The sequence below is a fragment of the Lepidochelys kempii genome, chromosome 1 (assembly GCF_965140265.1).
Source record: "Lepidochelys kempii isolate rLepKem1 chromosome 1, rLepKem1.hap2, whole genome shotgun sequence".
NCBI lineage: Eukaryota > Metazoa > Chordata > Testudines > Cheloniidae > Lepidochelys > Lepidochelys kempii.
The window spans coordinates 59,304,239-59,331,614 of record NC_133256.1 but is presented as its reverse complement, the minus strand read 5'-3'; the positions used below and the strand labels follow the sequence as shown (position 1 = coordinate 59,331,614).

The 27,376-nt window shown below is 38.3% G+C and overlaps 1 protein-coding gene across 5 annotated transcripts in view; it reads left to right on the top strand.

Moving 5' to 3' along the window:
- COG3 (component of oligomeric golgi complex 3) overlaps window positions 1-26,281 on the top strand; it is a 49,261-nt gene extending 22,980 nt beyond the window's left edge. For 2 of the 5 annotated variants that reach the window (XM_073344687.1, XM_073344723.1), the window contains 10 exons: window positions 5,674-5,779; window positions 7,804-7,928; window positions 10,606-10,695; window positions 14,621-14,741; window positions 17,735-17,823; window positions 17,935-18,069; window positions 20,622-20,697; window positions 21,883-22,010; window positions 22,943-23,041; window positions 24,269-26,281. In XM_073344687.1, the coding sequence (XP_073200788.1) occupies window positions 5,674-5,779; window positions 7,804-7,928; window positions 10,606-10,695; window positions 14,621-14,741; window positions 17,735-17,823; window positions 17,935-18,069; window positions 20,622-20,697; window positions 21,883-22,010; window positions 22,943-23,041; window positions 24,269-24,298 (999 nt within the window). In that variant the 3' untranslated portion in view covers window positions 24,299-26,281. Of the gene's footprint in view, window positions 1-5,673; window positions 5,780-7,803; window positions 7,929-10,605; window positions 10,696-14,620; window positions 14,742-17,734; window positions 17,824-17,934; window positions 18,070-20,621; window positions 20,698-21,882; window positions 22,011-22,942; window positions 23,042-24,268 lie in introns of those variants that run through there. The other 3 variants (XM_073344695.1, XM_073344705.1, XM_073344715.1) reach the window with 3 other exon arrangements.
- The last annotated feature ends 1,095 nt before the right edge of the window (window positions 26,282-27,376 follow it).

Below are 27,376 nucleotides of genomic sequence, written 5' to 3'. Positions count from 1 at the left end.
GTTCTTCCTCTTCCGATACATGGATAGCTATACTGGTATAAAATACCTTTATACCGATATAACTGCCCTCATGCTTAGCAGGGAAGGTATTTCTACCACTCTAACTATAGCAGTATAACAAAAACAGTACAACTTTCTAGTGTAGCCAAGGTCAGTCTTACGGATAATATGCTAATTAAGGTTCTGTGGCTGATCATTTATAGAGAAGCAGAGGTTTACACTTAATTCCACTGATAGTATAAAGTTTCCACTTCTTACATGTCCTGGGGTTGTCATTGTGATTCTGATCATTGCTGCCAATCACTTTTAAACCTCAAACTTTGAATATTTGGAGAGCAATGATTAAGTCTGAGTAAATGAATTATTCAAATGTAACGCTTAAAATGCAGTGTAAGAGCATGTTTTAAGCTCTTTGCTCAAACATCCTCTTTCCATTTTCAAATGGCTGCTGCCAATCTGACAAATAGTTTGAAGTGCTAAAGTGCAGCACTGTAACAGGACTTCAAAGTGCTAAGCAGAGTCTGGAAAATATTTTGCTGAATTCTTGTGAAGAATGAGCTAAAGATAATTCTCTGATGCCACCCAATGATAACATTTATAGGAATAAACAATCCAAATCAGCATGTTATTTTAGAGTACTGAGAATTGTCCACCTTTAAACAGAAAGCAGTGCCCAAACTTAACTAAAGCAGAACAAACCCATCCCATAAACTGTGATCTGCATGGAATCTATTGAAATGTTGAATCAGGTTCCATGGGTCAAATTCGAACAGCTGTTCCTAAGTGGGCCAGTTGTCCATATCTCTGTAATAGGTGAATATTGGTATACTAGGAAGCGTTCAGTTAAAATCTTGATAAACAAAACACCTTAAAAATGTATTTAGTTAAAAAGTGCTAAACAAAAATCAAGTTTTGCTATCCTTACTTCTGTCCTTTTTCCACATACAAATCTGAAGATTTAAATAAAAACCTCCATTTTTAGTTGACATTGCATCATTAATGATATATTTTTCTGCAGTACCAGAGTTCCGCTTAACACAATTTTTAACAGAAGGGGTGAAGAAACACAAGCCAAAACAGGAAAAGAACAGGCTAAAGAATATTTAGATAAGTTAGTTGTATTCATGTTGGCAGGACTTCATGAAGTTCACCCTAGATGAAGCAATCTTGGAACCATTAGGGATTATTTTTGAGAACTCATGGAGGACAGTGTGGTCCCGGAGGTCTTGAGAAGGGGAAGTATAGTACTTATCTTTAAAAAGAGAAACAAAGAGAACCTGGGAAATTATAGACCAGTCAGCTTAGCTTAGATATTTGGAAAGATACTGGAACAAATCATCAAACAATTAATTTATAAGCAGGCTAATAGGGTTATAAGGAAGCAGTAAGGACACAGTCCATATGAGATTCTCATAAGCAAACTAGGGACATGTGGTCTAGATGAAATTACTATAAAATGCATGCACAATGGTTTGAAAAAACATACTCAGTAGTTATTAATGGTTCACTATCACAGTGGGAGGGTATGACTAATGGGGCCCACTGGAGTCTGTCCCATTTCCAGTACTAGTCAACATTTTCATGAATGACTTAACTAATGGGATGGAAAGTATGCATATAAAGTTTGCACATGACACCAAGCTGAGAGGGCTTGCAGCACTTTGGAGGGCAAGATGAGAATTCAAAATTGGTAAATGAGAGACTTGGTCTGAAATGAATGCGGTAATATTCAGTACAGACAAGTGCAAAGTTCTGCATTTAAAAAGGAAAATTCAAATATCCAAATACAAGGTGAGGAGTAATTGTTAGGTAGTTAAAAGAACAGGGGTACTTGTGGCACCTTAGAGATTAACAAATTTATTTGAGCATAAGCTTTCGTGGGCTAAAACCCACTTCATCGGATGCATGTAGTAGTACTGCATAAAAGGATTGGGGGTCAGTGTGTGTTATGATGGATCACAAATTGATTGAGCCAACAATGTGATGCTGTTACAAGAAAAGGCAAATATCATTCTGGAGTGTATTAAAAAGAGTGTCATATGTAAGACCTGGAGATATTTGTTCTGCTCTACTCAGCACTGGTGAGGCCTCAGCTGGAGTATCATGTCCAGTTTTGTGTGGTACACTTTAAGAAAGATGCAGACAAAATGGAAGTCAAGAGTAGAGTAACAAAAATGATAAAAGTTTTAGAAAGCCTGACCTATGAGGAAAGGTTAAAAAACTCGGGATGCTCAGTCTTGAGAAGAAAAGACTAAGGCAGGGGTTGGCAACCTATGGCATGCGTGCCAAAGGCACGCAAGTCGATTTTTAATGGCATGCTGCTGCCTGCCGGGTCCCAGGCACCGGCCCCGCTCAGCCTGCTGCCGATCCCAGGCCGGCAGTGGGCTGAGGGGGGGCCAGTGGCCAGGACTCTGGCAGGCAGCAGCGTGCCATTAAAAATCCTGCCCGCCCCAGCCCGCTCTTCTCTGCCCCGCCCCCCGCGGGAGCAGGATGAAGAAGCTTGGTCCTGCCGGCTACTGCTGCAGGGCAGGCAAGCTCCGCTCTCCCTCGCCTCTTCTCCCAGTGTGCTGGGTTCCTGCCCCTCCTCCTCTTCCTCCCTGCTGCCAGTCAGCTGATGGCCCTTGCAAGGGAGGGGGAGAAGCAGAGCTTGCTGCTCTGCTGCTCGGCGGAGGGGACGGAAAACAGGTGGGGATGGGGCCTTAGGGAACGGGGATGGAATCAGGGCATATCCCCTCCAGCTCCCTGCTGTGAGCCACTCTGGGCAGGGGGCTGGGAGCACCTCCTCGACCCTAGCCCACACTCCCAGCCCTCTGCCTGGACCCCTGTCCCCCGCCCACAACCCCAGCCCCGACTCCAGCATCCCCCACACATACCCAGCCCCCCCACACTCCCTGCCCTGACTCCTGCAACCCCCACGTTCCCACCCCGAGCACCAAACAGGAGCTCCAGCGGGGGGCCCCCCCCACATTCTCACCTGCACCCTTCGCACCAAATGGGAGCTGCCCAGGTAAGCACTCCACACCCAAACCTCCTGCCCAAACCCTGAGTCCCCTCCCTCATTCTAGCTCCTGGCCAGACCCTACACCCCAACCCCCAGCCTGCTCCTTCACCCCCAGCCCTGTGCTCAGCTCAGTGCAGAGAGAGAGGAAGAGAATGGGCTAGAACCAGGGAGAAGGTAGGTACCTGCTCAGCCCACTGCTGGTCTGGGGTCCTGGCCACCGGCCCTGCTCAGCCCGCTGCCAGTCTGGGGTTCTGACTGCCGGCCCCTTGCCAGCTGGGGTCCTGGCCACAGGCCCTGCTCAGCCTGCTGCCGGCCTAGGTGAACGGAACTCCAGGCCAGCAGCGGGCTGGTGGTGTAAGATCAGCATTTTAATTTAATTTTAAATGAAGCTTCTTAAACATTTTGAAAACCTTGTTTACTTTACATACGACAATAGTTTAGTTATATAATATATAGACTTATAGAGAGAGACCTTCTAAAAAATGTTAAAACGTATTACTGGCACGTGAAACCGTAAATTAAAGTGAATAAATGAAGACTCGGCACACTGCTTCTGAAAGGTTGCAGACCCCTGGACTAAGGAGTACCCGATCAGTCTTCAAATATGTTAGGCTGCTATAGAGAGGACTGTGATCAATAGAGTTCTCCATGTCCACTGAAGGTAGGACAAGAAGTGATGGGCTTAATCTGCAGTGAAGGAGATTTAGGTTAGATATTAGGAAAAGCTTTCTAACTATAAGGCTAGTTAAGCACTGGAACAGGTTACAAAGGGAGGTTGTAGAATCACTGTCAGTGGAGGTTTTTAAGAACAGCTTAGACAAGCCTGTCAGGGAAAGTCTAGGTATAATAGGCTCTGTCTCTGCCGCGGGATGGACTAGATGACTTCTCGGGGTCCCTTTCAGTGTTATATTTCTATGATTCTGTACCTTCCAGACAATGTAAACAAATAGATTCTCCACACCTCAGAGCTTGCAGTCTGTTAAATGTAAATGTTAACTTCTATTTTAAGGTCCTGTCTGAACCCAGCACACTAAACAGCAGTGGAAAAAATAAATATCTCACAATCTTCATATAATATAATGTTAAGTCAGAGTTGCTCTATTTGCCCAACACATTTATGAATAGATTTTTCACTCTCCATGTTATGTTGCTTTTCACATTTTAAAAATATAAAGAATATTTCTTTTGCAGTACATGAATATATTTATGTATTTTGGCCCAACAGTAACATTTATAGCAACTTTGCTTAATGAAACCACCCTCATATTAAAACATATATCACTTTACATTCACTACTGTCTTTTTGGTATTTCTTTGAATATTTTTTACACTCTGGAGATGCTGTTTTTTTAGATCAAGGAAAAATGACTTAAAATGTGGCGAGTGACTGTCAAAATGGCACCTCTTTACTGGATAGATCTGTTATGTGTTTGTATGTAATTATATTCACTTTAGGGACATATCTTTGCCTTTTACTTCTGTTAGCCATAACAAAGGTAACACAGCTAACAAAGTGAGCCCAATGTCTGTTCCTTCTGGCTCATCAGCAGAGTTGTTTACTTGAGATTCAATTGTTTACACTTGTGCAAACCAATTAAAGGCAATAAGATTACACAGGGGTCACTGAGCCAATATTAGAAGGTTGTAGAGCTGCCCAGGTGTAACAGAGGGCCTAAACTGACCTACAGAACCTTGATTACTGGTGGTGGAGTGAGAAGAAACAAATCCAGCTTCACTGAGTCCAGGTTTAGTTTGTAGTTCTGGCAGGCAGCTTATAAGTAACAAGATTTTTATGAGTACCTTTTCATACAGGAATTGAGACCGATAAACTTTGGACTCCCATTGTGATGTTTTATTATTCACTTTTTTTGAGTAGAACCATTCAGTGTAAAGCTTCTGAATCTGATCTCAATACTAAACTTTTCTCTGTTCCTGTATGAACAGAAGTGCTGGGTGGGAAGTAGTTTTCCCATCATGGTAGAATTTTTGAGATTTTGAAAATTTTTCTTATACTGAATCAAGACAAAAAGTCAGTCTCAAATTTTCACCCAACCCAAAATCTGATTTTTTTTTGATTGGATCAGTCCAAATACTTCAGCTAGGTTTTGACCTTTAAAAATTTTTTTAAACTTTTTTTTTACTATGTTAACTTGGATTTTTAAATGAAAAATCATTTAGACTTGCAAAAGAACTTTTTCATTTGGAAAGTGTCAGAATGACACCTTTAGACAATCTTGATCTGTCTTAAGGTTGCAACTGAACTAGCACAGCAAATAGCAGCAGAAAAAATGAATATCTTGCAGTCCTCATATAATATAGTGTTAAGTTCATTTGCTGAGCACCTCTCTGAATTTTCAAAATTTTTTCTCAATGGAAAATTCAGAATCAACCCTTTCCCACAAACAGTTTAGGTTTTGATGAATTGGCATTTTCTGACCATCCATATCCCCCCCCCCCCCCCCCCAAAAAAAAAAAAAAAGTTTTCTCGAAAAAATTCCTGACCAGCTTCATTTAGCAGCAGCAACATTTGTTCAGTTATCTGGTTTTGCCATGAAAATCCAAGTAGGCTGGGCACGTTAACTTTTTTCTATATTGTAAACATAAGTTACAGATTCTTCTTAAAAAATAAGTCTGTTTAACGTAATAGTTGCATGACATATCTTCCCCTGCAGCAAATTGCAGAAAGTTTAAAAGATGAACAGAAGAAGTTGCCTTCTGATGCTTCATTTTCAGATGTGCGGCTAGAAGATCCAGAGTCCTGCAACCTAATAAAATCTGGTATGTTTGGGAATATATTTTATAATATCAAATGAAGTAGTAAAATAGACATAGTGGGCATTAATCTAAGCAAATAATGAGAATTATATTTACTTTAATAAAATATTATTTTAAAGTATTTGGAGAATTTTGGGAAGAGCTTGCATAAAAGGAACTTTGACTGAAGAATTTTAATTTAAACTTTTTAAAATTGTCTTCCCAGAACACCTCAGGAACTGGATTTTCAGTGTGTTTATTACCTGCCTTAATCCCGTGATGGTGATTGTGGCATGTCTGTACTACAGACGCATTCATTCTGCAAAATACTTACTCCTGTTGTCAAGGGGCATAGCATCTTTTCATATGAAGTATAATAAAGAGCTGAGATCACAGGAGAAGAATGGGTTTTTTGTGATTCTGGCATGTGTGTTACATGAGCGCTCTGGAAGTTGTAGTTCAAGAATGTTTTCCTGTTTAAAACATAGAATCAGACAGTGATTGCATCCTTTCAGTGTTTTTCTTAACCGATTTCAATAACTTGTAGTCTAGTTATTGCAATAATTCGTTCTTTAGTCTATGAATTTTATAACCTCATTTTGGGATCCATGTTTTTATACATTTATAAAGGTAATTAATTCCATAAAATTTGGTTTTGTTAACACCAGAATGCCACATGAATACTGCTTACATGCCTTTAAATGTGCCTGGAATCCCTGGATGACTTTTTTTCCTTCCATCTTACTACAACTTATTAATATTCTGCTTCCCAGTTGTATCTTTCTAGCTCTGGCAGTTGTCTTCACTATTCCATGGATTTATCATGGTTTCCTACTGTGGACATACCAGGCTGACACACCAAAGACCCAGACTAGAACCAGCTAGAACACACAATTCTAGCCTTGAACAAATGGTAGGACCTCCACAAATGGAAGAGATTGTTAGACTATCCCCACATCAGGACATTGCAGGCTTTTGTTCCATGACTGGTTCTGAGACTTCCTTTTAGTTTTTATTTTTTAAAGTGGTTGTCACTGAGGTTAACTAGTTGTTGCCCCAAAATCTGGGGGAAAGATGAGTTCTGTGGAGTTCCATGCCACCAGTTGTTAAGAAAACCCAATCTGAATGTGCACAGTTGTTTTTGCACCTTCTTTGTCATGAAGGGTGCCCTTGTAACAGGGTTGTGACTTCTAATAATCACCATGACAAAATCATTGTCAGCTGTTAGGACAGAGAACAATGTTGCCATATTAACATGGATTTTAAATTCTATATTTCAGCTGTATTAAATCTGCTCAGGTCATCTACTGTACAGCAAGGAAAGAATAGCAAAGTAAACTTAATATTATTCCTTTTCTCTCCTCCCTCTGGGTGACCTCTGGGTTCCTGTTAAAGCCCTGTGGGCCCTCCTACGTTTTCCCCCCTGTCTTTTCTTCCCCATAACTCTCTTCAGTAGTTATGCATCACATCCTTTTAGCAGCTAGGATGCTACAGTAACTTCCAGAGAAATGCCTATAGAAGTAATACATTTAACAAAGGAGGAACTAGATCTCCTTTGGATAGTCAGTAGTACATATAAAATTGGCCAGGGGTGAAGGAGTAGATGGTTGTCATTGGGTGAAGGAAGATACGCAGTCTCAGATATGGGTCACTGACTGGACCCGATGGCCTGAAGAATGAGTGTGGTAGCAAAGTTATTTTCAAATGTCTTTTAGCAATTTTTTTTATTTAGGAGGGCAGGCTAGTGTTTTCTTTTTGATAACCATGTATGCCCTCTTCTTAAATACATGTTTCAGAGTATATTCACCAATTCAAGATCACTCAGTGCATTTTCAAGATGAATTCAAACCCTACATAGCTGCCCGCATAATCTGTGCATGTATATACTGGAAGTCAGGTTTCTTCCCTCTGAGGAGGTTGAAAACAAAGTAATTTTGTAATGTGTAACATTCCTATGGAGGTCAGCATTAAATAACATTCACTATGTATTGTTTTCAGATTGAAGAAGAGTGATAACTTTTTAATGTGTGTTTTCTACCTTTAAATAGGTACCGCAGAATCCCTTAATCCCAGACCGCAGACTATGATTTCACCGGCAGATCTACATGGAATGTGGTATCCCACTGTCAGAAGGACTCTAGTGTGTCTCTCTAAACTGTACAGATGTATAGATGTATGGACCTCTTCTTGTAACTTACTGTATCATTTTAAGTTAAAGTAGATAAAAAGAGAATGGATGACAAATTCTAAATATTTTTGTCTAAAAATAACTGGAGAACATTGATATCTATCTTTTGTTAGCTGTTGCCTTTTTTGCTGGTCTCATCTTATTGCAAATTGGCAAATTGCAGATTGTTCAAAGACAAGTGATTTTGCAAATGTAAATTTAGAAATGAAGCACCAAATCAGGTCCAAAATTGCATTTGCCATCTTGCTAAGATTTTTTCAACAGGTAATGTTTAAAAAGTTACATACCACACCACACAGATTTAAAAAAAAAGAAAAAAATAATAATGCTCTATCTCAATCGCAAGTTATGGGATTGATGTAGAAATTATTGGGTGAAATTCTGTGGCCTGTGATATGCACTCAATCAGACTAGATGATCATAATGGTCCCTTCTGGCCTTAAAAATGGAATAATTTATAGTTACCTTAGAAAATGTTTTAAATCTTTTGCATCACATTTTTAGTAACTGTAAAAGTACAATAGCAAGAAACGGACAAATTTACGTAAAATAAAAGACTACTTTAAGCAGTGTTTCTCAAATGCGGCCACCAGGTGCTTTTCTTGTGGCCGCAGCCTCCTGGGCTGTGATTGGAGGGGCGCAATAGAGCAGCCCCTCTGACTCCCTGTTGCTCCTGGATGCACTGCCTTGGTGTTGATTGCTGGGGCCACCAGCAGCAGCTGGGTCCTGCCTCCCTCCAGAGACACCTGGGGTAAAATGCTGAAGGAGAAGGCAGCCAGTGAATTCCCCACCTTCCCAAGGGTAGTGGGACTCAGGCTTTGGGCTTCAGCCCTGGGATGGCGGGGCACCAAGCTCTGGCCGGGGGCTTCGGGCTACAGCTCCAGGCTGTAGCTGCTCAGTGACAGGGCCCAGGCTTCAGCTGTGGGGCTTCAGGCTCCAGCCCCCTGTTGTCTCCCCCGACACCCCATCCAGGACTTCATTTGCCCCAGGTGTGGCAGGGCTGAGTAAATCTGCTGTGTAAAGTGATACTTGTACGTTTATTAATATCACTTTACACAGCAGATTTACTAATTAGCAATAAATAAATTACAATGATTTGGACGTGTATATGTGCATATTTATTTGTTTTTCCTAAAGCTAATTAAGTATTTTAGGAAGAAGTGTGAGAGTGGCCACCAGCAAGAGTTGATGGTGGCACTCTGAGGCCACCAAATTTTTTTTCTGAGAACCCCTGCCTTAAAGTATATGAAAGTATACAACAGTGTGAATCTGTGTAAAGCACATCTAATAATCACAGATACAATAAACACCCTGTTCATGGAGATGCAAGAAGTACTTATTCCGATAACTTACTCTTAAAGGAAAAGTTTCATAATTAGATTGTCATTTAACAAAACTACAAAAAGGCTGGTAAATATCTAAGAAACCCACAAAACACATGCATTTTTGCTGTATGTTGATTTTTGTTTTTACTCAGTTGATAGGAGACACAGCAGAAGGGCTACTTTATCACTTTTGAAGAAATCCTTATTTAAGAGGCATAATTTGTGAAAGTGTGGGAGGTGTTAAATGGAACATGGAAAAATATAATAATTAACATTTTGATAATCTCAGTAAAAATAGACAAGTACTTCTTTAGTGTTTTTTACTGTTTTTGGTTGGAGCCCACTCTTTGAAAGAAAGAGAGTGCAGTTTGGAATTATTTACATAGCCCAATTATAAGGGAGTGTGTATGTGAAGAAACAGGGATCATTGATCAGCATACAACTGAAAAGAGTTTCAGTTTTCAAACTGAAGTTTTAAGTGGACCTTTTTAAAATCTGACGCTTTACATATATTGTTGAGTATCTAAAGCCCTTGCTACGCTACACATACAAAAGTGTTTTTGTAACCAGTTTTTGTGACACTCTCATTTGACTGTTTACAGCAAACACAGTGGAGCCAAGTTCAAACAATTTTTTTCCCATGACACAACAGTGGGTTTTGTGTGTCCACACCTTACTCTATATCAGTGTGTTCTGGGAAAATCTGAGTAACCGTCCTACATTACCTAAGCAGGGGTAGGGTGCACAGAGGTATGCACGCAGAGTGGAGCAATGCAGTATGAGATGTCCTACTACCCAAGAGAGCTGTGAGAAAGGAGGACTAGCCACAGTTGGTTTTCCAGCTCAATCCGGTGGTGACATCTACACTGCAAAAGTAGTGTGCTGAATAGTTACAGGAAGACCGCCATGTTCTAGCCTAGGCCACTGGCAATGGCAAAACACTGTTTAGGTGCCATGGTTACTAATAGACTATTAAGCATGTGGTGTATAAGGACACAAACCATATTCAGAGCAACCATGTCACTAACTGGTTACAAACTCTGTTAAAATTTGTAGTATATGTAGTATATTCCTTATTTTAGTTGCTTAATTATGCACCCACCATATCCAGTCTGTTTACTTGTTATGAAAATCTTTTATATTTGTGGGTTCCATTGCATCTTCCTGAATGTGGAAAAAGTGTTCCCTGCTAATGTGGCTCCAACCCTGTACACTTACGTATGTGCTTAACTTTATGCATCATATGCGGAACCTTTGACTTCAGAATCAGAGCCACCGTCCTGTATGTTCTTTAAGCTATGTAGAAGGTTGACAAACATTTTTTTTCCTCCCTCCAGAGGGCAGTATTCCAAGGATTATCACAAGAGGCTTTATCTGCCTGTATTCACTCACTGCTGGGAGCTGCAGATTCAATTTCCAAAAATAAGGTCAGGCAAAGTTACCTTTTTGAATGCAGTAGTGTTCATTAGGTAAGATTCTTTCATATATAACGAAGGCCCTTAAAGAGTTGTCCAGAATTCTGTTGAAATCTGATCACAATACATTGTCTCTGTCCCCAAAGATCTGTTGGAATTGCTTGCATTCCACTGTGATATAAGATGTGGTAAAGCAGAGAAAATGATGCATACACAAACTGTGCTGAAAAACTACACTTGCAAATCGTAGAGATAAAGGTTATAGGCTAGTGTAACTCATATGACTCAACTAAACAATAGATTAAAGTGGGATTCCTCTAATCATCTCTGCACCTTATATTTCTCTGTGTCCTATACTTTTACTGGACTTGCATGTGTTATAGTGAGTATTAAGTTCCGTACTGGGCGAGTTGATAAGACTGTTCCTTGCCAATATTGGTCTGTACGATCAAAAGAGGTGCTCTTATCTATCATTTCTTCTTAATGGAACACTGTCAATTTAGTTGGTGTTCTATATAATAAAAATATTTGTGAAAACTTTTTCTTAAATTTCATTGAAAATACATTTTAATGTAAATGTTTCTCTGTAGTTTATTGAACACAAACATTGGAGTGTTGTTGCTAATTCATAAAAGCCAGAAAGATAAATTGCTACAAACAAAAATAAAATGTTGTGGGCTATAATAATAGAGCAAACTTAGTGGATTGTATAAATGGCAAAAATATTTAGAATTTATTTAAAAAAAAAAAAGAAAAAAAAGTCCCTTTGTTTCAGTTACCAAAGCTGGTTGTAATTGATTTGAAATACACCTACTTGTTTCCGAGTGTCATTTTAAAAGCATAATTCATGAAACTAATTGATAGATTCAGGGGAATCCAGTGATACAGGAAAAGTTTCCTTAAAATTTCTGTAAATTATTATCTTTCATATGCAGCTTGTTCAGAGTTCTGCAGTTATTTGGTATTGTGTCAATATCCTTTATTAGATCAACCTTGATAGAAAGTGTTGTAGAGACTGAGGCCTTGACCCTGCAGTGATTTCTGTGCAGGCACCGCACTTCCTGGTATCGGGGTTTACGGCACTTCATCCTGGGGCATGTTAATTTAACACTCACTAGAGCACTGTCAGATGAAGTCATTCATTTAAAAAAAAAAAAAGCAAATTTCCATACTGTATTGTTAGAAATGCCTTGTTTTATTAAAAATGTTAATTTGATTTACTTTTCATCAGTTTTGTTCATTATTTGTTTTTTCTTTTAAAATGTTTTCTTTTTTAATGCCAAAGTACAGCCATTGCAATGCAAACACATGTTGCTGCTTTGTTAACTTAATCTTGGAGAAAAATCTGTCCTACCTAGCAATAGCAACTTCAGAGGTGTAATCTTGGGTCCCATTTCCTTTACCTTAATGAGGCATTTAAGATTCAAATCTTCAAGATTTAAAAATGTGTGCAGCATTAAAAGTGCATAGCTGAAATAACAAAGAATGCAAGAGTTAAGGTTCTTATAGTATGGTGAACTCTAGCCTTGTACTCTGTATCTGTTTTACTGCTTAGAAATTAACTCAGCTTTACATTTAATGATAAAAACTAGGGCTGTCAATTAATCGCATTTAACTCGTGATTAACTCAAAATTTTTTTAATCATGATTAAAAAAATGAATCGTGATTAATCGCACTGTTAAACAATAGAATACCAAGTGAAATTTATTAAATATTTTTGGATTTTTTCCTACATTTTCAAATATATTGATTTCTTTTACAACACAGAATACAAAGTGTACAGTGCTCACTTTATATTGTTTTTGGTTACAAATATTTGAACTGTAAAAATGATAAACAAAAGAAATGGTATTTTTCAGTTCACCTCATACAAGTACTGCAGTGCAATCTCTTTATCATGAAAGTGTAACTTAGAAATGTAGTTTTTGGGTTTTTTTGTTATGTAACTGCACTCAAAAACAAAACAATGTAAAATTTTAGAACCTACAAGTCCACTCAGTCCTACTTCTTGTTCAGCCATTCACTAAGACAAACAAGTTTGTTTACATTTACGGAAGATAACGCTGCCTGCTTCTTATTTACAGTGTCATCTAAAAGTGAGAACAGGCATTCGTATGGCACTTCTGTACCTGGCGTTGCAAGGGATTTACGTGCCAGATATGCTAAACGTTCGTAGGCCCCTTCATGCTTCGGCCACCATTCCAGAGGTGCTTCTGTGCTGATGATGCTAATTAAAAAAATAATGCATTAATTAAATTCCTTGGGGGAGAATTGTATGTCTCCTATTCTGTTTTACCCTCATTCTGCCATATATTTCATGTTATAGCAGTCTTGGATGATGACATAGCACATATTCATTCTAAGATTTCACTTTCACTTCAGATTTGATAAAATGCAAAGAAGGTACCAATGTGAGATTTCTAAAAATAGCTACAGCACTCAAGCAAAGGTTTAAGAATCTGAAGTGCCGTCCAAAATCTGAGAGGGACAAGGTGTGGAGCATGCTTTCAGAAGTCTTAAAATAGCAGCATTCGAAAGCGGAAACTACAGAACCTGAACCACCAAAAAAGAAAATCAACCTTCTGCTGGTGGCATCTGACTCAGATGATGAAAATGAACATGTGTTGGTCCACTCTGCTTTGGATCGTTATCAAGCAGAAGCAATCATCAGCGTGGACTCATGTCCTTTGAAATGGTGGTTGAAACGTGAAGGGGCACATGAATCTTTAGCACATCTGGCACATAAATCTCTTCTGACACCGGCTACAATGGTGCTAGGAGAACGCCTGTTCTCACTTTCAGGTGACATTGTAAACACAAAGCAGACAGCATTATCTCCTGCAAATTGTAACCAAACTTATTTGTCTTCCTGATTGGCTGAACAAGGAGGAGGACTGAGTGGACTTGTAGGCTCTAAAGTTTTACATTGTAGTATTTTTGAATGCAGTTTTTTTATACATAATTCTACATTTGTAAGTTCAACTTTCATGATAGAGATTGCACTCCAGTACTTGTATGAGGTGAATTAAAAAATACTGTTTCTTTTGTATTTTATAGTGCAAGTATTTGTAATCAAAAATAAATATAAAGTGAGCACTGTACACTTTGTATTCTGTGTTGTAATTGAAATCAATATGTTTGAAAATGTAGAAGACATCCAAAAATATTTAAATAGTATTCTATTTTTTTAACAGTGAGATTAATTGCACAATTAATCGTGATTAATTTTTTTAATCACTTGATAGCCCTAATAAAAACAGAATAGCAAATACTACAGTCTGGCAGAGCTAATGTGTTTAACTCTTAGGCCTGGTCTACACTTAAAAAGTAGATCAAGCTAGCTATGTTGTTCAGGGCTATGAAAAATTTAGCGCCTTGAGTGCTGTAGTTAAGTTGACTAACCCCGGTCTAAATGCAGCTAGGTCAATTGAAGAATTTTCCCTTCAACCTAGCTACCGCCTCTCGGAGAGGTGGATTAACTATATCAACAGAAAAACCCCTTCTGCTGGTGTGAGAAGTATTTACCCTATGGCGCTACAGCTGCCTGGCTATTGACATACTCTCATATTTTATTATATTCCAAAGGCATTGAAACAAAAGATCGTCTAAGTGAGAGAGTGGGCTGCCTTTGTCAGATTGTGGGAGTTATGCTTGCTTTGCACACGAATGCAGAAAGCATGTAGTCAGGGTCTTTTAAGGAGCATGCAAATGATCTGTTTCTGTTGAATGAGTTATCAGAAGTAATATAGAAACGTAGCGTGTCAGACACGGGACAGAATTATTGGTGCTATGAACCTAGAATGACTTGTAAAAAAAAAACTAGGGCTTTAGTATTAATTAAAGCAAGTAACTGAAATAATTGGGAGAACTTATAATTATGCTCTTGTATTAATATTTCTCTAAGTTTTTGACATTCTTTTTCTCATTGTAATTTAGACCCAGGTTGATGGACAGCTTTTCTTAATAAAACACCTTTTGATTCTTCGTGAACAAATTGCTCCTTTCCACACTGAATTCACCATTAAGGAAATTTCCCTGGACCTTAAGAAAACTAGAGGTACTGCACAGTGCTGGCAGACAGAGCTGGGGGGGCTTTCCCTCCCCTAATGTGCTAGCAAAGGTTGTGGGTTTATTTTATGTTCACCTGCAATGATCTGCATGCTTGCTACATTGTCTTGCCTTGTTCTAATCCTTTCTAATACAGGTTTTACCTACTAAGCAGAGCAGCTCAGAATGCTTCTAACAAACTCTACTATACTTTTGATTTATATCAAGTGCATATCTGTGCTTTTGCCACTGACTTGTCCAATTCATACATGCTGTTTTAAAAAAAAAATGCTAAATAATAAGCTTCACATTTGTATTGTGCTGAAATATCTTTCATCCTTATCTATACTCTGCAGAGAAGTTTCTTGCTACTTAACAAATTGATTTTAATAACATGAAACTTACTTGCCTAGGTCAAAATTAAAATTGCCCCAGTCTTTTCTGTCGAAGTTTGACTAGAGAAATATTCCTTATACTGTAAAGTTAGTCAATACTTTTCTATTTATCACGGTGAGAGTTGTTTCATGAAGCATACATACATCTAGTGAGCAGGAAAAATAAAGAGCAGAGGTCATCCAGAAGAGGTTATTAACGTTTTCCTGAGAGTGCATTATGAAGCACAGAGGGGAAAAAAACCTTAATGAAAAAGGGAAGGGTGAGAGAGACTCAGTGCTGTTCATAAGCCTGAGAAAAAGGAGCTGGAGCATCTCTTTCCATTACAGAAGAGTAAGTTGCAGAAATAACCTTTCTTTTCTGTCATCTAATACACTGTTATCTTTGCCTTGAAGTTACTGAATCTTATTACTAACAATTACATCTATTGCATTTGAACATCAATGAGACCTCCCTCCTATTAAGTAGTTTCTAGTTGGCTGGAGGTTAAAGGGTAAATATGTCCTTATGGTGTCTTGTCCTGGCTGACATAAAAGTTTGTTCTGTATCTTTTTTTTAAATGAATAAATTTTTGTACCAGCCAGTGTCTTACGAAGGTGGTAAGTAACAGGAAAAGGGGTTCGGTTGGACCAAGCTCTCTGCAAATAGACTTCACTTAAATCAAATGTGGATTTAAAGTTTGAGACATCATCAACTTAAAAATCATGCTCCTGTCTGAAAAAGAGGTACTTATAAGTAATACTTATAACACTAAGATTATTATAACTGAAAGAGATATGGGGGAATATAGCTTTTTTTTGTTGACTTTGTGTATTTAACAGCATTTCCAAGATAGCTAGTCTTCCAATAGTCAGTTTATCCTGTTTGTGTGGGCCTTTTATACAGCAACATGGGAGAGAAACTCTTTTTAAAAATAAAAGGAAGATATGGGTATATAAAACAAATCGGCAAATGGCGTCTGGGACACAGGCAGTACCTGAAAATACTTCTAATTAATTTTTTAAAATTTGACTAGTTTTCAGGCTGATGGTATCCCTTTAATCTCTCACACCTCTTTGGAAATGGGTTCATTTTCTTTGGCACTTATATGTCGGTACATTTACTGCAAGTATCAGTATTACTACTTTTCTTCTCACTACTTCCACAAACCTCATAAACACAAACCCAATTCAGTACTGAAATTTTGTCACCTTCCCCTTCCCTTATTAAAAAACAAACACCATGCATCTAACACATCAGTCACTGGTTTGTGATGCTGCATGGGTCTAATTCTGTAAACCTTTACTCAAGTGACTAACTCCCAAGTTCTGTGAATAATCCCACTGACATCTGTAGGACCACTCAGACATAACTCAGGGTTTGCAGGATGGGCCCTAAACAATCACCATTCTCTGTATGGCCGAGTGCATTTTGGTGTATTGTATCTGTCTATTTGAAGTGTACCTTCGTAAGAACAGGTTTTGTCTTGGACAGCACCATTACGTTGCTGGCACTAACAAATATTAGGTTGTCTGGCTATACCAGAAGGAGGATAGGAGATTCTGGATGTGGTTTAATTAGCCCGCAATTTTATTCCTAAATGTCTTAGAGTAGCTGGCAGATAAGAGTACAGTGCAGGTACTTCCATAATCACTTACATATATCCCAGGGGCTGCTGGCAGCCCTCCCCCTTTCCTGTCTTAGTCCCCAGCCAACCTGCTGCTGGGACCTCACCACCCCGCGTCCCCTTGAATGAGTATTAAAAGGGGCTATAAAAGAGCGGATTGACTCCCTGCCATATCAGTCATTGGAGCCCCAAACCCCCAATTTCTACTCCTTTAAAGAATACCTCCTTTAAATAATTTCCCGGTCCATTTTATTTGATCACTCTATCCCTTCCCTACAAAAGAGCTGCAGTGGACATCCATTCCAAGCTTACATCATGAGTTGTGACATGATAGGCTAACCCCCCCTTTTCATTTGTTCATCCTACTAAGCCCCCCAACTTGCTGCGGGAAGGTAAAAATAACCACCTTTCTTTGGCCAATCTGGTGAGGGAAAAATTCATTCCTAGGCATGACCCCCCCCCAAAGGAGTGACTAGCGTAATGCCCACCACAGATCATGATGAGATCTGGTATTTCAGCTGTTGCCGTGGATGGGAGGGGGGTGCTGCTTGGCCTGGTCCAAATGAAAAAGAGGGTGTGTACTGCACAAATATGGGTGTAAATAGTCCCCTTCTCTTCTGATCACCTGGGGAGGGGAGGGAAATGGGTCTGCATCCCCACGTTGACCTGTCCTGGAGCAGCCTCTACTTAGTATGTATCTCGCTGGCTTTCTAATCCTTAAAGGAGTAACACACCTTCTCTGACAAGCCAAACAAAGGGCACTGCTGCTTAATGTGCGGTGAGGTCATTATAAACTCCCCAGTGTGTGGACTCTCTTTCATTTTGTTGTTGTATTGGGTCTAGCATGAGGGACGCTCATCTGACTGGGGCCTCGCGCGCTACTTTAATAACAAATAGTAGTAATCACACCATGCCATTGTAATGAAGAAATGAAGCATTTCTGTTTAAATTTACTCTGGCTGAATCCTACACATTTACAGTCTGGTTGACTTTCTGCTTCACAGATGCAGCATTTAAAATCCTGAACCCAAAGACTGTTCCAAGATTTTTTAGGCTAAACAGCAACAACGCACTGATACAGTTCTTACTGGAGGTAATATGGAGTCTTTTTGTTAACGCCGCGTAGGAAGAAAAAATCTCATTTCGTTTAAATGTGTGGTGATTTCTGGGCAAATAAAAAGAAGATAATTGTCTTATGTTCAAGGGTACTCCAGAGATCAGAGAACATTATTTTGACTCTAAGAAAGATGTGGATCACCACCTGAAATCAGCTTGTGAGCAGTTTATTCAGCAGCAAACCAAACAGTTTATAGAACAACTGGAGGAGTTCATGTCAAAGGTACAAAGAGGCTATGTATTCACTGTGTTGATTGAAATGTTTTTTCCTGAAATGGCAGGATTAATTTGTATTTAAATTTGTTTAATGTTCATTTTATAATAGATGGCGTTGGTAGAACAGCCTATACTTAAGGTTGCCTGACACTTCCCATTATAAGACTCCGTTTTCAGTTGCTTATAACCTCAGCAGAAATTGTTCCTCCGTTGCTGAGAATGAGATTAGGGAAACATATTTTGCCTATGTTAAAAATAATTCTCATGCTGTTTCATTGAGAAGCGCATTGATTCAGTGCTTTGGAGCAGGGACATGAAATTTAGCCGGAGGGAAGGGGGTGCCTTGGTGCCGGGGATTTATGTTTTGGTGTTTTGTGAAAAGCCAGCCAAATTTTACTGAGTGTGTAAGCTCTTGAAAAATCACAGGTGTCATGTGCTTAGAGGCTTAGTCTGGCAGTTAGTTAAATTAGTTACATTCTCCAAAGATTCTGTCAGTATTGGGAATGCCCGGGCAGGTGTGGGGTGAGCAGGACTTTTCCTTGCAAGTGCTGCTCCTGGCGCAGGAGCAGAGGAAGATGCAGGATTCGGATGAACGGGATAGTGGAGTTGGGAGGCTGGGGCAGAAGGGTCTGTAACCACTAACTTGGAATGGAACCCAAAATTCCCGAGTTTGGCCATTCTTCTGCTGTCAGTAACTATCCACTAGCCAATATGTCTCATCCCCCTCTAGTGCTGGTCCACATGGAGGATGACCATCTACGATTGCTGCCAGTTACTCTTAGTTCAAGTGTCAGAGATCTGTGCAGTGGATATTAAGGTTCTGACCCTGCTGATGAGCCATGTGGGTGTTAATATGATGCCACATGATGGAATTTGTTTTTTTTTTTTTCAGTTTGCTTTTTTTAAAAAAAACAGGAACATCATAATGTTCATTTAGCAGTTTTTTCACTGAAAAGTTAGGAAATGCCAGAATTAAGGTTGCATGTTCAAATGCATTACGATAGTTTGTAATTTCCTAACTTCTACATGATTGACTTTGCAACTGCTTTATTTTCTTACCACAGTTTTTATGAATATGGTATTGAAAGCTTTAAGAACAGAATTACTGTGTCACATTTTAAGTGATGAACATGAACTAAACCCAACCAAGCGAACATACCTGAGAATAAACCATAATGGTTTTGCTTAGAATGGCAATACAAGTTATATTTGCAGTGTGAGAGATTGTAACACAGTACTTTTAGGGCAGTATTTTTCATGGAAGAATAGTGTTCTTATCCTTGGCAGATAGAAGTAGTCTATATTAAATAGCTTTTTTTTTTTTTTCTCCTGATGTATACTGTTGAGATGGAGGCCAGAGATCCATGGAGGTAACTTTTGTCAGACTTTTTTATAGTAACACTTTCTGTAGGATAGACTTTAAGTAGTAAATGTGTCTGTTTGAAGGAGGGTGCAGCAAAGCTTCCTTTCTGTTCAGTATGCATCTCTGAACCAGTGTTAATGCTGTTTGTTCTCTGGAAGTTATCCCTTTATATGCAAGGTCAGTGTGGAAAGATCGTACAATAGAAGTGATGTTTGTAAAGTGCTTTGAAGAGGAAAAGCACTGGACATGCTGAGCACTGTTATGAATCCTCGTATTTGTAACCTCTTTAGCATAACTGCTTATAAACAGGTTTATCATGAGGATCATGAAACCTCAAGACTAGTGGTTGCAGCGTTGCAAGGACACCAAAGTTATCCTGTTTCTTTGCTTTTGGGAGTTCAGAAAATTAAAACAGTGCATTTACTTTTAAAAAAGTATCTATCTTACCGTAGTCCATGGACTAGATGAAATATTTACATGCCGAAGGATGGATTGAAAATCACAGATTGACGAACCTAGCTTACTTAGGCACTTTAGTATATCCCACTGGGGGGCCTAAGTAAGCTAGGTGCATAAATTCTATTGAAAATCATAGGAGTTATGCACCTAACTCACTTAGGCACTTTTGTAAATCCCTCTAGGGCCTATCTGTAGGCATCTAAACATATTTGTAAATCTGGTCCCATTTCTAATTTCAGTTGTGAGAAGAGTTTTTGTATTGTACCATATGACATTCTGACAACTCAGCATGTTAAGATGTGTACATGGTTTTGACTGTTGCATTTGCATTTCTTTGGCCAAGATTGGCTAGGTACACTTTTCCTTTTTTAAAGGCTTACTGTTATCTTTTATGTAGCTACAGATTCTTGTGAAATAGTTAATGTATCTCATTTTGCTTCCCTTTTCATGTATGGCAGGCATAAGTATTATCAAGCTTAAATTAGCCTCCTATTAATTGTATAAATAAATAAATATGGAGCATAAATCTTACCCTATTGTTTTTGGAATTGTTTGTCATGACTTGACTTTCCTTTTATTTATATCCTCAATCAAAATATACAAGAAAGGCAAAAAATGGTCTCAGACTAGAAATTTTAAGAGATTTATTTAAATGTTACTGGCTTGTTTGACATGATTTCACTTTTTGATTCCAATGGAAACAAAAATTTCTCATTCTTTCAATCTCATTGTTTTAGGTTGCTGCATTAAAAGCAATGGCCAGTCAAGGAGGTCCCAAATACAACCTTTCACAGCAGCCTTGGGCACATCCAGGTATTCCTTTGCTTTACATTTTTCATTTTATTCAGAATAGTCTTATTGGTACAACCTTTCTAGTTATCACTTTTGAGAACATTAAAGCAATACAAAATGCATTCTGGGCTAGGCCATTTCAGGAATAATTTGTTTTGTGTATTACTAGGTCATGACTTTCAAAATTAGCCTAAAATACATTGCATATTCTCAAGAGCTGAAAATGTAAAGTGGGAAGCCAACTACAAATTTCCTCATATTAAGAACTCAAATGAGAACACTTCCGAGGAACCTTCGTTGGCTTTGAGCAGTTAATATTTTGTGATATTTATAGCAAGCAGAACTAGAAATCTGAATCTTTGTGTCATAGATCTGAACCTTTAGTTGCACTAAGTTCTTAAAATGCAAAGCCTGACCCATTTGCTCATAATTCAGTGCTGCCTCATTGGAGGTCAGACAATCTTGCTGCTAATTGGAACTCTTGGCTATAGTTTCTAGTTTCTTCAGGAATATGTCTTAACATTTGCTTTGTGATTCTGTACATAAATGTAAATGTGAATATAGCATGTTTGCAAATGAAAACCTGTTTATCTTAAATGAAATTTCAAGAAGCAGCTGGTATGTAGGACAGTGCCAATGAGCTATTTGCCATGCTGTCAGATTTCTCAGAGACAGGAGGAGGGAAAGGAAAATACAAAAGCTGCGAAAGTAAAAAAAAAAATATGTAACCCTATTTTCCCCAAAGCTCTTGAATATTTCCCCATGTTTTCTTCAAGCTTCTTTGCAAGATTTCTTTAAAGTGCTCATGGCCATTCTTCATGGAGACAGACAGAGCACCTAGAACTAACCATATGCCTCAGATGGCTATGCAGCCTACCATCACAGGAATGCTGTGCTGGGTTGAAACATGGTTTCTGTATTGTTGCTACATATTTTCAATGCCATTTTCAAAGTACTGTTTTCTTTTTTTGGGCTGAGTATTTCCCAACAGTCACATCTCCAACTAAATAAGGAACCTTGAAGGGAGGAGCCTTGTCAAGGCTTTTTACCACTGAAGGGTGGTGACTGTGATTTTGGGGGTTCAGAGGGGACTGGGGTGGTGATGTACATAAAGTAGGGAAAAAATAGAGGGGATCATTTGGAACATAGACTTTCAACCAGCAGGAGCAAATATTTGTGTCTAATAATTTTAAACTTTATTTCCAGCAAAGGTCAATGATTTAGTGTCTTCCACTTATAAGACAATAAAAACAAAGCTGCCATCAATGTTACGAAGCATGTCATTATACTTGGCCAATAAGGATACTGAATTCATTTTGTTTAAGCCAGTTAGGGTAAGTATTGTTAGTGTATACATCAGCATACTTTCCATAGTTTGGCCAACCTTGACATAGTTGAGTAGCTTCTGAAAGTGTGCTTTGTAAGCTCATTTATTTTTGTAGGAATGAATTAATGTAGCTGTTTCTAAGTTTCTTTATCAGATGATTATTTGTTTTTCTTGTTAACTCTCACAAGATTTTCTGAATTTCTGGTGTTCTTGTCCATTACATAGACTCTTGTATGTGAGTTATTGTACATTAGAAAGCCAGACAGTAATCATATGAAAGACACCATGCATGTAATAAGTAAGCAGTCTAGTGTATCATAAATTATAGTGTGGCTTTGCTCTGAAAAGGGATCATTTAAAAATGGCACCTTATTCCACAGACCTGATGTAAGTGTTCAGAGTAAAGAAAATAAATGTATATTGCTTTTACTCCTATCCAGTGTGCACAGCAAACACTATAGTGAGAGAATTGACTGGATTCTGTTTATTCTTGTGTATCACCAACATTTGGTAAGTCCAGTCAGGTATACCTGTGCAGACCGATCAAAGGCAATGAGGGTTGCCCAGGTTTAATAGGGGACCTGTTACTGGTGAATGTGCACACACAAGAAAACCCAGCATGGTTCTTAGATGCCAGGTTAAGTGTACAGGGCTAAGTGTTAAGAACGCTCTCTCTCTCCCCCCCTCCTCCCCATCTTTTATTTGTTAACATAGCACATATTACCTGGAGTCGTCACACAATAGACAAGGAAACCTCTCCATGCCATTTTTAGAGTTACTTTTTAGAGGAGAACCACTTTTAAGAGCACAGAGTTCTACCACACATACAGCTCCATTCACTTCAGGGGCTGTTTGATACACAGGATGTTCAGTTTGTTTCATATTTGAGACAGATCTTGTGATATTCCAACACTAAATATTTTTCTTTCCTTTGTAAAGAATAATATTCAGCAAGTGTTCCAGAAACTCCATGCTTTGTTAAAGGAAGAATTTAGCAATGAAGATCTCCAGATCATAGCTTGTCCTTCAATGGAACAGGTATAAAGTGAAGCTCCTTATTTTACAGATTACTCATTTTTGCATGACTAGCTCACACTTTTAAATTAACCTGCTTTTCCATTTTGCCCAATTTTTATTCGTATTCCTCTTTTCTGATTCTTTGAAAATCCAAAATTAATTTGAACTCTAAACCCTGAGCAAATGCAATTGTTTAGTTTTTACAAATATCTGTTAGGCTGTTTTAAAACTGAGATTAGTGATTAAGACATGCAACATTGGGATTTTATTGTACATGGCAAGGACTTTTCTGGTGAACTACACCCACTTTGGGCATCTTTCCTCTTTGGAGAAGTGATCAGAGGTGCTAGGTGTATAAAAATTCTGAAGGAATTGCAAGGATCTGTTTGAACTAAACAACAACTGGAAAAATGTGACTAATCATGGAAACTTAAACAGAATTTCAGGTATAAGGAGGGCCTTTATCCTCAAAGATAATCAGTGGAAGGAATTCTCTGCATCAGGAGGCCCTGCATAAGCCACTGTTTTAGCAATCCCATAGCTTAAAAAAAAATAAAATTATTGGACATCAGTGGTATCTTGGGTATAGGGGATCAACTGGTGATTCTTGTTCACACAGTATTAAACTGTTCATCAAATATGTGGACAGGAGGAATTTCCCTACAGGGTATTTTGACAGGGAACATGAAGTGGGAGAAGAGTATTAACTTCCTCTGAAGATGGAGCAGGAATAATCTACTGGGATAAGGTGGATTTTTCCCCGCAGTAGTCAGATTTCTGTTCTTTCAGTGATGGACAATGATGCCCCAGTCTTTTGGATCTCTTTTATGCCTCCCCTTCTGGTTTATGTAAGCTAAAGTTTGCAGGTTATTAATAATGTAAATGATTCAGAATGTGCCTCTTGGGTATTTTAAATTTACCTAATTGTCTCTCAAATGCCTATTGCACATAACTTTCTTTTAAAATCACATGCAGATACACACACACTTATTAGAAGCTGTGTTGACACAATAGACTGTAACAGCTGAAAGAGCTAGTCTGTCAAGTCATCGATTGCATAGTAGGAGTCTGTAAGTTAGCTAGAACTGGTGATTGACCAATATTCTTATAATTGTTCTCTTGGTTCCTCTAAATCCTTGGAGATTCGTAGAATGTTTGTTTAGATGCTCAAACAGCATAAGTCTGCTCCTGACCTTGGATGATGGTAACAACACAATAGCTAACATATACTTTAATTTTGCCTTTCAGGTGAACCTACTTTTGTCAATGTCTAAATAGCCCAACAGTCAGGCTGTTTGAGGTGAATTTCAGTGGTATGCCAGGCAGCGAAGGGGAGATGAAGTCATTTGCCAGAAGTAAATAAAGGATTTACACTGGGATCCATCAAGGCATCAACTTTAATACCCCCAGGCTGCTCAATACTGATTTACAGAAGAATTGAGTTCTACAAATTGTTTCAAGTACAGCAGTTTTTTCTTTCCTAAAACTTAAGGGAACAAACTCGCTGAAGATTTTTATCCAAGCTCAGTTTCTGCCTTGCCATTAGATGTAAATGCGTCTCAGATTGAAATGCTAAGACTTAAATATATTTAAGACCTTACTTCTTTTCCTTTTATGGAAAAGATGTGTGTGCAGTAAAAGAAGTAGCAATTTCACAGGACACACGGACGATAAATGACAGGAAATCCAAGTTGGAAAAAGTCCTTGTGCAGGGTGCTTGAATGAGATGGGGACCTGAGTGTCAGGTGTCGCTGTAACTTTGTTTTGACAGCCACACTTGTTTTTCTCAGCCCTCCGAAGAATCCTATTCGTCCACAATGCATTTGAAGAACATAGTTCAAAGAATATTAGTTTGTGAAAACGGTCTTGTTTCCCTTGAATTTCAGAATGTTCTGCAATATTTGATGCAATGTATTTTGGGGGCCCTGTAATGATTAGTAGACGTGAGCATGAACACCTGTACTTTGATATTCTGGAGTGCTCTAAGTGAAGAATCTTTAAAGAGTTCTGACTGTGTTATGAAATGACTATGTGGGGTTTGCAGTGGAAAGCTGTGCAATATAATTGTTAATGTTTGTATGGGGGAACGACCCATGTACTAAAAGCTTTATGGCAAAGGTAAGGCTTAGCATTAAAGTTTTCAGGTACTTAAGGTTTCAGGTTAAGGGTTTCTATTTTTTCTGATTTAAGGTTGAGCAGTGCAGCTGCATTGTCAGAAGTGAGTGCTAAGATGCTGTAGGCCAGAGAAAGGGGCTCAAAGAGCAGCTCCTGGTGGCAAAGCTGTGACTATGGAACTTGTGCAGTACTGGTGCTCTGGAGTAAAGATGTGTAAAGGAGAAGTAGATGATGAGTGACTACAAAAGCACCTTTGTTAAGTTAGGGTCATGAGAGAAATACCTGCTGATCAGTAAACTATGCATATGTGTAACATCTGTTTATGGTCAGCGTGCAATGAATGATTGATACACAACATTGGTATGTTCCATTTCAGAAGGTTAAGTGCATAAACACTTGTCCATAAACTGGATGAAACACTGAAAATGGCTTTAAAAGTGTCTTTACTGACCTTATTGTATAGATATGTGGAAGGCAATACAGTGACTTAAATGGCAGATTTTTACTTATTCTCTAGCTTGCATGTTGTAGAAATTTTACATATTTTTGGTATCAGTTTTGCTGTTGCAGATCAGCTGACTGGATACTAAAAAGGCAAGTTTTAAAGCCACCATGAGCAGCATTATAGCAGATGCTCTGGGGAATGGAAATGGTACTTACAGGATCTCATGTAGCTTTTTTGAAATTAACTAAAGAACTAACAAGGAAGAGAACATACCCCTTCCCTTTACCTATTCAAGAACCTAGGCTGTAAAATAATGTCCAATGCCTTGTAATGTATGTACATTTGGTCTTTTTATAGTGTTTTACAAAAGAGTGCATGATTGCTGTACAGAGTTATGACTGAATTAATTGTACAGAAATGGTCTGAAGGATAAAATATTATGTTAGTCTTGTGTTTTGAATCTTTTCACTTCTAAAATACTCAGACAGCTCTAGGACAGCTGATTTAAAAGATTACAAGAGCAATCAGTTTATTCAGCCTGTTTGCTAAATGAAGATTTGTTTAAACATGTACAGTTTCAGATATTTACATATACAATAGTGTAAATAATGTCAAAAGATTAATTTAAAGTGCTTTATATGATCTGACTAGACATTTGCTGTTTTTAATGTTTCTTTTTTAAATAAAAATTTTGCTTCCTATTTTGGTCCCTGAGTAAAGCTTTGTGTGTATTTGAGACTTGTCTGACAAGATAACTGTAATGGCAAACCAATAAATATCCTGCAGGCATGCACAATGCTTCATTAAGAAAGACAAGATCTATTTTGTTGTTAGCAGTAAGAGCACTGACTTTATCTAGCACAGACAGATGTATCACTGAGTACTGAGTATGCGGCTAATTGTGTTAAATTTATCTCTTTATAGTCATAATAAAAGTAAATTTGTATTTTCTTTACTCATGAAGGATTTTGTGTGACTAAATGGTCTCTTCACTGCAATTTTATTATAGGGAAGAAGCCAAAGTTGTAATATTTTAACTAATTGGCTTTTGCTAAGAGTAAACTTGGGACCTGATGGCAGAACACACAAGTATTATTCAACCCTTATTTTATTTAATGACTTTTTTCTTGTTGCCTAGCTATTTGCAGGCTCATCTATCTGTCCTTTGCCGTTAGGTATTGAATGTATTGTTCTTCTGGTATTCAGTCCTGTAGGAACGTTCCTTCCAGAGGGTTGTGGTTTCTTCCTTGTAATGGCAATATAAACTTCCCATTTATCCCTTGCCTTTGATAGTGGCATTTGAATGAACTATTTTTAAAAAATCCTGTTTTCCCTAATCTCATTTGTAGAATTCAAGTGGTTTAATTGTCACACAGCGGTGGTTCTCAGCAGTTGCTTCCTGGTCACTCCCCTGGACACACACAACATAATGAAGAGGCAAGGTTCTAACACCTGTTTGAATTATACCGTACAAAACTAAATGGAGTGAATAACTAAGTGGCACCCAAAGAAGTCTTTTGGACATTATTATTTATTTGTATTGAGTCTTGATCCAATTTCCACATCCATCCCAATTGCTAGTACAATAGTGAAAATCATAGGGGCACCCTTTGTGTCCAAGCCAAGAAGTTTCAAACAGGAGGAATGATGTAGGGACAGCATAAAACACTTCAGAACACACTCAGTTTATGGAAGGAATATTTATTAGATAAGTAATTTTTTTCTAAGTTTATAAAATTCTGTAACGTCATGCCTTCCTAGGTACACTGGATGTAAACATCTATAACAGCCATAAA